Source organism: Sciurus vulgaris (genome assembly GCF_902686455.1).
Source record: "Sciurus vulgaris genome assembly, chromosome: 17".
NCBI lineage: Eukaryota > Metazoa > Chordata > Mammalia > Rodentia > Sciuridae > Sciurus > Sciurus vulgaris.
In genome coordinates, this window is record NC_136478.1 from 36261741 (window position 1) to 36274907 (window position 13167).

At 34.2% G+C, this 13167-nt stretch overlaps 1 protein-coding gene across 5 annotated transcripts in view; it reads right to left on the minus strand.

Moving 5' to 3' along the window:
• The window catches only part of PHKB (phosphorylase kinase regulatory subunit beta), a 218620-nt gene that overhangs the window by 6432 nt on the left and 199021 nt on the right, over positions 1 to 13167 (minus strand). For all 5 annotated transcript variants that reach the window (XM_079117626.1, XM_079117624.1, XM_079117623.1 and 2 more), the window contains 2 exons: positions 5914 to 6048; positions 202 to 331 (listed from right to left, as the gene is read on the minus strand). In XM_079117626.1, the coding sequence (XP_078973752.1) occupies positions 202 to 331; positions 5914 to 6048 (265 nt within the window). The remainder of the gene's footprint in view (positions 1 to 201; positions 332 to 5913; positions 6049 to 13167) is intronic.

Consider the following 13167-nt stretch of genomic DNA (forward strand, 5'->3'; position numbering starts at 1 on the left):
AAAACAGATTGGGGAAAATATTTCTATTCTAGTTGATTAGACTTCTTATTTTCTAATATTTCATCCCTCCAGGTATCTGAACATCCCTTCTTTGAATACTCTTAGAATACAGAAAAAAGTAGACATTATTTGCGGTGCAGAGAGGGAAAGAACGCTTGTTTCTTCATATGTCCCTTTTCCTGACAACATGGTGGGGCTTACCTGTGGCAAATGCTTCCCAGTTACAATGATGCCATTGGGTGTTCGCTCCAGGATCTGCCATACTCGATCATAGAACCCGGGGGGAGTTCTATTCAAAGACCCATCAATCTGACGTTTGTTCAGCCAACATCTGTAGACCAAAGGAAATTGCTTCAGAGTTGAAAAACAAGCTCATTCTGGTAGAAAGGAGAGCTTTCCATATGGATTAAGTGCTTCAATAGGGTGAACAATAAAAGCCAAAACCCATCAATGATGCATATTTGCCATGTGTTACAGAGGCTGGTAAATATTTCATAGTGAAAACAGAGCTTGCAGGAGAGAATGAAATCTCCAAGATTTTAAAAAATTTAATAGGCAAAATGTTATTCTGTAGTAAGCTATGAAGTGCTCACTACATTATCAAATGACTTTCTAATACATAAAGCAGTTCCAATTAAAAACACAGCAAAGCAAAGCAAAACAAAACAGTAATAACTAACACAGGAGCAACCACCTTCACAATAACTTTATATGGTTCTCACATATGGCAAAAATATAAACTCCATGAAGGCATGGGAATCATGTAACTTGATCATTCCTATACATCTCTCCCAGAAGTGTGCTTAATAAACACTTGATAAGCAAATGAATAAAGGATCAAAAATAGCATTCTATGCATAATGAAATTACCTTATTTATGAATCTTATGTAGGTTTGCTAGTTTAAATATGGCTAAAATCTCAGTGCTGAAAAATAAGATTATAAAATCTTATGTGTCATAATAATCAGAACTTAGTGATAAGTTAAAACTCTAGATATTTTATTTTCATGGATTAAGTCTTAAGTCTTAAAGATACAGCTTTCATAAACTGCTAAGTGCAGAATTTGCATAATTTTTAAAGAACACAGTAGAGTTTTATGTTCTTGCAAAAGTTTAAGACAGGGACACACACACACACACACACACATATATACATATTTGGTATTTAAAAAGGCAGCAGAGTGAAATGTGTCATAAATTACATGGAAGGTGTGCCATGATAGACAATATTTCTAGGTATAAAAACAGCGATGCAGGGTACAGTAAATAGAAAAAGTCATTTTTGCTCTTGAGAAAGAGGTCCAGTAAAATTTGCTAACTACATAGGTAAGAAAGGCATTGTTTTTTTTTTTTTAACGTTTGAGGTTTCTTTTAATGGACCAAACTTCTTGCATTGCTAGGTTTTCAGTGTTTTGCTAGAGTGAAGAAGCCCAGAGGTCTTAGGGGTCGCTTGGTGATGTTTTACTTCAAATAACTACCCCACACAATGCATTTTCCCCCTTATTTCTTCTGTTAACAAAAAAAGATGTTTTCAGAGTTCTATGAAGTCATGATGAATATTTTAAAAAGGAGAGCATGCTAGAACATAAAAAGAAATATGAAAATACAATGGAGGTGGAGAATTATTTTAGAAGACCTCTGCTGTATTTTTATTTTGAAAAATTTTAGACTTAACAGAAGTCATAAAAATATTTCATAAAGTGAAAATATTTTTCACTCAGTTTTTTATATAACCACAGTACAATTACTGAAACCAGAAAATGAACACTAACACTATATTAAAAAAATCTAGGGTACTTATTCAATTTTTGACCATGAATGTTCTTTTTTTGGTCCAGGATCCAATCTGGGACCCCCATATGGTATTTAGTTTCCATGTTTCTCAGGTTCCTCTAATTTGTGACCATACCCCAGCCTTCCTTTATCTTTCATGACTTAAAGGGTGTACCTCAATTTGGGTTTGTCTGATTTTTTCTTATGAGCAGACTACATTTTTGGAAGCAATATCCAGAAGTGATGTTCTGTCCTTTTCAATGCATCATAGCAGGAGGGATGTGATAATGGTGTGTCTTATTATTGGTGATACTAAACTTTTAAATTTTTAAAATTTTATTTGTTCTAATTATTTGTACATGACAGTAGAATGCCTTTATACATTTTGATAGATCCCTGGTAAATGGATGGAGTTAAGAGAATACCATGTGAAGTGAAATAAGACAAATCCAAAAAACGAAACACCGAATGTTTTCTCTGATATGTGGATGCTAATTCACAATAAGAGGCAGGATAGGGAAGAAGCAAGTTACTTTATATTAAGTAGAGGGGAGTGAAGGGAGGGGAAGGGGTATGGGGAATGGAATGATAGTAGAGTGAAACAGACATTATTACCTCATGTACATATATGCATGACTAATGTAATCTTAATCATTTGGTGGAGTCCACTAGGTATCTTCACTGTAAAGCTACTGTTTCATTTTTCTTTGGAATTAAATATGCAAATTTTCCATTCCCCATATTGCTTCTATTCAATGACAGTTCTTGCCTGTTGATTTTACCGAATGATGACTTTGTTCCCATCATTATATCTGCACTTATTAATTAGGACACTGATAGAAGGAGGAATCCCTTCTTTCCCATTTATTTATCATCATGGATTAATGGATATCTATTCTATGGGTTAAATCCAACACTATCATTATTTATTGTGTTGCTCCAAATGTCCCAGCTGTGGTAATAGGGGCTTCTTCTAGTTGTTTCCAGTGTCCATCTGACATATTTTGAGATTGTCTTACTTTTTGGCACAGGATGCTCCAGGCTAATCTTGTATTTTTTGTTCCTTCCCTGGCTTCAACCATTTCTCCAAGGAATGCTGTTTCTTTTTATTAAAGAATGGTATTTAGAAAGTAATATCTGAGCTCCAGGTTTGCTCACTATATATATATATATATGTATGTGTATATATATATGCACATACACATGTACAAATACAAATACATATACATATCTACATTTCTTTACTAGTCTGTGTAAAAACCATGAATTAGTATCGACACTGTCAATTTCAAGTCAATACCTACCCTCCCTCGCTTTCTCTATTTGTAACTATAGTCTTTAGGAAATCTGGTTCTTATTATTCACAATATATTTACTTATTTGTTCCAAATTCTAGTATATACATAAAGTAATTACAGAATTGCTAATTCATACATCTGTGAGAAAAAATTATTAACTAGATGACAATATTTATGTACAGGTTTTTTTCTTTAGCCTTACAGTATCCAGTCAAAGCAATGTTTTCCAAAAGTAAATTCTTTTCTCCCCATTCTCTCAGTATGGTAATAGTATTCATTTGTAATATAGTTAGGTTCATTTGTTATTATCTGTATTTATTTTGGATTCCTTTCACATCTGGATTAATTTTAATTCATTATTTATGCTTTGGGTATGTGAAACATTACCATTGTTCAAGTCAGAGCTGTACAATGAGGTACACTTAGGAAAGTATTACTTTTTCTCTCATCCTGTAACTACTTCTCTATTCTTTCCATCCTGTTCCTACCCATTCCCTGAAGGTAATCAATCCCATTAGTTTCTGATTTACCCTTCCTACTTTTCTTCTGTACAAATGAGCAAATACACATATATTTTTATATTCCCTTCTTTCTTACATGAAGAATAGACTATAGGTATTCTTTTGTACTTTACTATGCCCATTTAACAATAAATTCTAGAAATCACTGCATCAGTTCACGGAAACCACCCTTGTTCTTTTTCATAAGTGCAGAGTACTGTTGTGTAGACATGCCACAGTTTACTCAAATAATTTCCTATGTGTGTGGGCATTTATGTTATTGGAATTCCAAAAGCTTCAATTATAAACAATAATGGATTAACCCATTAAGTCCTAAGTTTCTAATTCTGCAAATAATTTAACAAAATTGACACAGTTACATTAAAATAGGGTGGAAATCACAATCTGGAGTTTATCCTTTGGATATATTTCTCTCTCTCTCTATGTGTGTGTGTGTGTGTGTGTGCACGCAAACAGTCTAATTGTTCAACTATTTTCTCAAAAAACTCTAAAAACATACTATTTATTTCAAAGTGACCATAAGTGTTATATTTGTTGCTCAATTTAAGTTCTTTATAAATGTCCTACACATAGGATGAGGTGTCATAAGGGGTTAATGAATAATCTTGTGCACATTTTTCATATTGTTGGAGGCATGGTTTCAAAATAGATTCCTAAAAGGCCTGCTGTGTCAAAGGACAAGTGCAAATGTAGATTTTTTTTTTAGATGTTGTTAAGTTCCCATCCAGAAGGGCTGTAACCATCAGTAACATATGAGAGTGCCTGTTCCCACAGTCTCACCAAATTATTATATTTTTTAACTTCAGTCAGTGTGAAAGATGAAAAATGGCTCAATGTTTTAATTTAAGTTGCTTCAATTACAAGTTAGTTTTAATATATTTCTAAATACATGAAGGTTATTTTCATATGTTTTAAATGAATTGATTATTCTTTTTATTTCCCTATTTTTTTTCCCTTGGGTTTTTGATTATCTCTCAATTTTTAAGAATTTGAGGCTATTAGTTTTTTGTAGCATATTTTTTTGTTCCGATTTCTCAGCAGTCTTTTGATACTGTTTATTTCTTGCCATGCAAAATGTTTTTAAAGTTTATATAGTTTTTCCTTTTGTTGCCCTTGGGTTGAGTCATGGTTAGCCTTCTCTGCAACAAAGTTAAAAATAAACTTACTGAGGTATTCCTTTAGTATTTGCATAATTTCCCATTTTTACATTTAGATGTCTAATATATTTGAAGTTGATTCCTGTATATGGTATAGAGTACTTGATTTTACCGTTTTGCAAATGACTATCTAGTTTTCCTAATGTTATTTATTTAAAAAGTCCATCCTTGACCCAGTGATTTGAGATGTCACATTTATCACGAACTAAAATTCTAAATTGTACTTTGGGGGTCTATTTCTGGACTTTCTATGCTCTTCAACAGATCTATTTGTACATAAATATCACACTGTTTTAATCGTAGAAGCTGTATAGCATGTTTTAATGCCTTAGGGCAAGTCTTCCCTTTATGTTTTTCTGGTTATTTTTGCATGTTAGTTTTTCAATATGAAGTTCAGTATTAACTTGTCCAACTCCACAGATTGTTGGAATGTTGCTAGAATTGCACTATTTTAACAACTGATATATTCATAATATTGACTGTTATAGAACAAGTATGCCTTTCCATTGATTCAAATCTACCTTTGTAGAAGACCTCTTTTTTAGAAATCCAGGCAGAATTAATTCTAGGCATATAACAATATCACCGTGGAAAATGTTAGGCATTGATATGCTCAATAAATACTTGCCTAAATAATTACATTAAATTTCTTTCTCGAATTAAAACAATTCTTAAATCCAATGCAATCCAAAAATATTTGTTTTGTTCTTATTTGAAGGCTAGCACAAGTTAAGAACATGAAAGGATTTAGCCCTGAAGCTTACAGTCTATTTAAAGAGACAGAGTATAGGCAACATGTTTAAGTAACATTACCAAACCCAATCCATTCTGCCAAAATGTTGGGAGGAAATACCGAGCGCTATAAAGGTTCAGAAAAGGAATTGACTAAGGTGGTATAAAATGCTACATTTTGTACAGAATTAAAAAAAAATGAGGAAATGACTTTAATTATATCCAAAAGAAATATAAAATTCACATCAACAAATAGACTGACATTTTCATTAGTGTATTTATCTAATCCATGTAGTAAGGTGGCCTCTGATACTTTCTGCATTTTATTTCTAATTAATGGCTTTCATTATTTTCACATATATATCAAGTTAAAAATTAGAATGTTTCTGTAAATCCAGAGTGTCCTATATGTAATAAAGGGTCCTTGCTACCTTCCATTCTGTTGAGGCTGGAGAATATCTAACAGAAGTTGTTTAACTTCACTAGGTGACAGCTGATATAAGTCTATGGCTGGCTTGTCTCCACCACGGATCTGTAGTTCATACTCCATAGCATGGATGATCCACCTGAAACAAAGCAGGAGAAGCAGGAATCAATAACTCTTGAAATAAAGTCACCTTGTGCTCCTCTTAGTAACACCCTTAATAGCACTGACCCATTCAGTGACCCAAAAGGGGAATGAAGAAAAGGCCATTTGAATTTCCTGAACTGCTGATATAATTAAGTCCATCAAGATTGTGTGACATGACTGTTAAAAATGAGACCTGCTCTTGTACACTTAGCTACATTATAAAGCATGAAAATAGTTTTAAAGTACCTAGGTTTTTACCAAGGAAGATTTTATCAGTGCAATATGATAGCATACTATACACAAATAGCTGCCACACTGTATTTTTTTAACATAAGATATATGCAAAAAATAAATGGGACATAAATAATGCATTTTAAGAATTGGGTTGAGATATGCTATTATATAAATGTTCTTTCCCCAGGAATAACAGGCATTTTTAAAAAATATAATTTCTTTTACTTTGCAGTTATTCCTTTGGGATGGAAAAGGACAGTGGAGAAATACCTGCCTTTGAAATACAAGGATACAATTACTTGTAACTTAATTATAATAGCATATTTGAGAATGTACTTTAACTAACAGGTTTTAGAAAAGCTAAAATATTTATTTTATGTGTAATTTTATTTTTTAATTTGAAAAGCTTTTAAAAAGCATTTCTGCAGTTTCATCGCATTTATTTCATGTACTATATTCTTAGGAAAGAGAACTCAAATAAACTAGTTATGAAAACCAAAGAAACTCAGGAAATAATACTGTGCCTTAGGGAACCAGAATTCCGTGTACTATTAGGAAAAGCCAGGGAATTACTCTTACACAGCAGATTCCTACGTTTTACCCTTAAATCCTTTGGTAAACAACGAATAACAGGGATAGTGCACCCCTAGTATGTGGAAAGACTCTGCCTTTTTTCTCCTATGCTGCTTGTCTCCCAAAGGTGGGACCAGGAAGCCAGCCCACCAGGGGAAATGATTAGGTACAGCATGAAGATTGGTCAAATTACTGTGCACAGTTAAAGCATTGTCTTTCTCTTGACACACTTCCTTGAAAGACAAGTCCACAAGGCTATTGTAGGTATAGTAATGAAAAAGTTAGGTCCTTCTTTCTGCCAAGGTTGGTTTGAAAAATAATGGTGATGCACCCTCATGGAATAACTTTAATGCCTGAGTGAGAAAATGGAAGAAAAAAAATGTTAAAATCTTTCCAGGTGAACCAGAGAGGACTTCAACCAGTTTGTTGAACCAGTTCACTGTTTCGGTTCTGTGACTATTTCAATCTCCACTGCCCTAGGTGAAGACAACTCTCAGTTTTTCCTATTTTGTCCCCTATTTTTTGTTGTCATTTCAGGAAGTTAGAATTTAGAACACCAGTCAACAACAGAGTATATGTTACAAAACACTAAACCAGATTACAGGGGTAATGTAAGATATGCAAAGATTACTGTAGTTTGGACTGAAATGTCTCTCAAAGGACCGTGTGTTAAAGGCTTAGGCCTCAGGTTGAAGATACAAGGAGTTGGGGGAAACTTAAAGAGGTGGAGACTAGTGAGAAACCTTCCAGTCATAGGAGGTATGCCCTTGAATGGAAGAGTGGAATCCCTCTTGCCACATGCTGCTGCTAAGATGTGCTGGCCTGCCACAGCCCTAAAAAGATTAGGGTCAGTTGATCAGGGACTGAAACCTCCAAAACTGGAGCCAAATAAACCTTTTCTCTTTATAAGTTGATTATCTCAGGTATTTTAGTAAGTAAAAGAAAACACAAGAATGGAACATAATGATTTATTAAAAATCATTATTGGTAGAGTTTATACTATATAATAAATATGCATTAGTTGTTCATTGATAAGCACAATAAAAATAATGAAATATTTGCAAAACAACAAAACAATTATTTTGACAGCTCCCTGGTATATGCAAAAGCTAAACAAGTAAAAGGTTTTCCACTGATATTTTGCTAAACAAATGAAAAGAAAAACTGTACTAAATCTATGTTACTGGCAATGACTAGGATTTCTTTACTTCTTCATCCTCATTATTATTGACTATATTTAACCAAAATATTGCATGAGGACAACAGAATGAAACTAAACCCATATCTCTCACCATGCACGAAACTAAACTCAAAATGGATTAAGGACCTCGGAATCAGACCAGAGACCCTGCAGATTATAGAAGAAAAAGTAGGTCCAGATCTTCAACATGTCGGCTTAGGACCAGACTTCCTTAACAGGACTCCCATAGCACAAGAAATAAAAGCAAGAATCAATAACTGGGATAGATTCAAACTAAAAAGCTTTCTCTCAGCAAAGGAAACTATCAGCAATGCGAAGAGCCTACAGAGTGGGAGAATATCTTTGCCAATCATACTTCAGATAGAGCACTAATCTCCAGAATCTATAAAGAACTCAAAAAACTCTACTCCAAGAATTCAAATAATCCAGTTGACAAATGGGCTAAGGAAATGAATAGACACTTCATAGAAGAAGATCTACAAGCAATCAACAAACATATGGAAAAATGTTCAACATCTCTAGTAATAAGAGAAATGCAAATCAAAACCACCCTAAGATTCCATCTCAGCCCAATTAGAATGGCGATTATCAAGAATACGAGCAACAACAGGTGTTGGCGAGGATGTGGGGAGAAAGGTACACTCATACATTGCTGGTGGGGTTGCAAATTAGTGCAGCCACTCTGGAAAGCAGTGTGGAGATTCCTTAGAAAACTTGGAATGGACCCACCATTTGACCCAGCTATCCCACTCCTTGGCCTATACCCGAAGGACTTAAAATCAGCATACTACAGAGATACAGCCACATCAATGTTCATAGCTGCTCAATTCACAATAGCCAGACTGTGGAACCAACCTAGATGTCCTTTAATTGATGAATGGATAAAGAAACTGTGGTATATATATACAATGGAATATTATTCAGCCACAAAGAATGATAAAATTATGGCATTTGCAGGCAAATGGATGAAATTGGAGAATATCATGCTAAGTGAGATAAGCCAATCTCAAAAAGCCAAAGGACGAATGATAACGCTAATAAGTGGATGATGACACATAATGGGGGGAGGGAGGGGTTAATGTTAGGGTTAGAGTTAGGGTTAGGGAGGGGGGCAAGTATGGAGGAAGGAAAGACTGTATAGAGGGAAAAGAGGGGTGGGAGGGGTGGGGGGAAGGGAAAAAATAACAGAATGAATCAAACAACATTACCCTATGTAAATTTATGATTACAAAAATGGTATGCCTTTAGGCCATGTACAAACAGAGAAACAACATGTATCCCATTTGTTTACAATAACAAAAAAAGAAAAAAAATACAAAAACAAAACAAAACAAAAAAAACCCCAAAATATTGCATAAGGGACACAAACATGGTTATTTAAATGCTTTGATTTAAAGATGCTTATGAAATTAGTTGTTATACAAAAACATTTCAGTTACAATAAACTACTCAATGGACTTCTTTAAATAAAAAAATAAATTTTTGTTTTATAGTCTAGATATAATAGTCTTCTATTTATTACTTTATTCTATTTTATTTTTTTCTTTCTTTAGACTTAAATTTTACATTTGTAACAGTTTAGAATAATGGAAGAAATGCTGAGTTTAAAAATTGAAAGGCCTGCCTTTTTGTCTCCTCAACTAGTCAATGGAATGAAGAGGAAAGTGGGGAAAGGAGGTACTGTTCTAGACTATCAGAGAAATCTGAATAAGAATTGGGAATTTGGTAATATTAAGGAATTACTGCTAACTTTGTTGAGTATGACAAGGATATTATGAATTTTAAAAATATTATTTTTAAAGAGATACATATTTACTAAAATATTCAGGGGTAAAAGTCAAAGTGTCTGGGTCTTGCTTTATAAAACACATAACAACAATAAGAAAAATAAGAAAGTAAATATGGCAAATGCAAACCACTAACAATTGCTTATACCCAATTAAATAATGGGTATAAGGAAACCTACCAAATAATTCTGTTACACATTTTAAATCTTTCATAATGAAAAGACAAAAGAATAAAAACAGACACAAATACTAATTCTGTCACTTGCCAACTATGTTCCATTGGCAAGTGATTTTTCAAATGGGAATACTACTATTCATCCATTTTACTCCTTTTATGAAATTATTTTGAGGAATAAAGCAATGTACATTAAAAGGTTTTTGAAATTCAAAAGTCATGAAAATGCCAGCAAACTTCTTTTATATGAGTTCTCAGACTCAAGTTAGAGGAATCTATTATAAATTTTAAATTTAAGTCTTAGAGTTACATAAGCAAGTGCCAAATCCAGTTAAGTTCCAGAAGTTCTAAAATAAATAACATTTTCATTTTTTAAAGGCTTACTTTTTAAAGTCCTCTCCTAAGTTGAGTTATTAAAACTAAACACAGTCTATCACTTATTTTTTAAAATTCGTAGTACCATATACAAAGCTAGTAGGAGACCTTAAAGTTTCCCCTTCGGGTTTCTTCCTTCTACCTACAAACTTTCATCAGTTCTGTGAACAAATTATAGAAAACACTATACTCAACATTCATCCAAGAAACAAGGTGACTTTTTTTCAACTCAATGAGAACAAGTGAATATAATTTGTCATATTAGTTAAAATACATTTACTCATCCAAAAATATTGGCAAAACTAATCTTTTCATACGCTGGAATTTTTCAAAAGATTAAAATAAAAACAGTAAAACAGCATTAGACTTGAACTACTAAAACAGTTGTCAGAAACTCAGAGAAAGTAAATAATCAAGTGAATAACACTGTTAAGAAAATCAAAGGTATTTTATCCTTGTTTAAGGCTAAGGCTACTAATAAAAAAATGTATGAAAAAAATCCAACTCCTTACCCTCATTCCCATGGGGAAGATTTGACAATTTTAGCATAAAAGTACTTAAATGCAAAAATGGGGAAGGGAAGGAAAGAGAAAAGGAGAAGGGAAGAGATATGAAGGAAAGTGGAGGTAAGGAGGAAGAAGAACATCAAAAGAATGAACAAAGTCCTATAAATCAGTCTGTTTAAAGAACCACAGACAGGCTCTACTTGCCAATAAGCAAATGAGAAAGTGCAGATACTCACGACTGACCAATTCAACCTTCATACATATCAAGGTTTGACTTGAGGACAATGAATTCCTTAGGACTGCTGGCAAGGTGTAAAGAGGTTGACTAGTATTCCTGTACAGTCATGGGAATAAGCTTACCCTTCTAAAAACTCTTGTGAGGTTAGTACAGATACTGTTTTATGTATCAGCATTTTTCTTTCCAACATGCCTCAATCAAGGAGTGAAATATGAAATAAAGTAATGGAAATCTGACACCACTGGTAATCAAGACAGCTGTATTTTCTAAAAAAAAAAAAAAAAAAAATGCCATAAAGAATAGCATTGATCTTTGGTAAGAAACAATTCTTTAACAATTGTTCTGGTATTATCTCAATAATAAGAAAGATTTGTTGTTTGTTGTTACACAAGTAAATACTGACTCCATGCCAACATTACATTAAGCCACATATGAACTGAACTGAGCTTCCCTCTCTACTGCCCACAATTCATATCCTGAAACGGAGCCTCAGTGTGATGGTATTTGGAGATGGGGGCCTTTGGGAAATAATTACATAGTAATGAAAAATTACATTTAGATGAGGTCACGAGGGTGGGGCCCTTATGATGGGGTCAGTAACCAGAGACCTCTTTCTTTCTTACCATGGAAGGAAACAGCAAGAAAGTAGCTGTCTGCAAGGCAGGAAGTCAGTCCTTACTAGAAACCAAATCATTTGGTAGCTTAACCTTGGACTTGAAAGCCTTCAGACTATGAGAAAATGAATTTTCTGTTCTTAGTATTTGTTTGTTTCTTATAGTACTGGGGATTGAACCCAGGGGTGCTCCACCACTGAGTTACATCCCTAGCCCCCTTTATTTTTATTTGAAACAGGGTCTCACTAAGATGCCCAGGCTGGCCTGGAACTTGCAATATTCCTGCCTCAACTTTCTGTGTAGCAGGAATACAGGCATGTGCAACTGTGCCTAGCTAAATTTCTTTTGTTTAAGACACTTTATTTATGTATGCTATTTTTGTTATGGCAGTCCAAGATAACTAATATATCATATAACAGGAGACAGAAAAGTTATAACACGGAACTGTTTTGCTTGGTTCATAGTGCTATGGAGAGGGTAATAATTAGATGAGGCAGATCAAGCTTCCAGTTTGGAAACTGGAGAACAATGACTCACATGCTGTACCCTCAACAAAGCATAACAGCATGGAGGTAGGAAAGTTCTTACTATCCCATTTCCTTACCACATATTAAACTTTGAAAAAGAATCAGAATAACACTAATGAACTTGGAGTTGTAATTACTCTTTTTTCCTTTATCACATAAGCTGTGTTATAGTTGGTACCTTTGACACCAATAGCCTTTAAGCATGGAATGTATGACCCACCGATACTGTTTTGGGCATCAGAGGACAAGATATGTCTAGATCATAACTGTTCACAGAATGTCTTGGCAGTATGAAAAGTAGAGATGAAAAAGGCCTGATAACATCCTCAGGGGTTATCTCCCACTGAAGCCTAACTGACAGACCTGCAGCAGCAAGCAGTTGATTGGAGGTCTTTACAGTAATGGGCCTGTCAGGAACTTGATCTATTTCAACATGAAAGCTGGTGCACAAATCAATAATGAGACAGCAAATCAAATCATTATCAGGCTAGAATACCATTCCTGTGACCAGGTTAATTTTGTTCACAAGAGTGTCTGATAGCAGTAAAGTTGAAGAAATTGCATTGGCAGGACTAATCTTGGAAAAAGAGGAGAAGCAGTGCTATTGGTTTAAAAAGCAGCTGAGGCAGTAGATGATGAAATGCTTTGGGATCATTCCATTAAGTACTAAAAGAGAATTGATCATGGTTGAAAGAGACACATCATCCAGGGTGAACATCTCCCATGGGAGCACAGGTAGTTTTCAGACATAGGATCAGAGAGAGAGAGAGAGATAAGTGTGTGTAGAGGGGAGTTGGTTCCTCCTATGAATTCTGAGATTTGTGATGCCTAAAAAGTACTCCTCAGAGGAACCTGCTCTCCAAAATCCCCAAAGAGAGGAACTC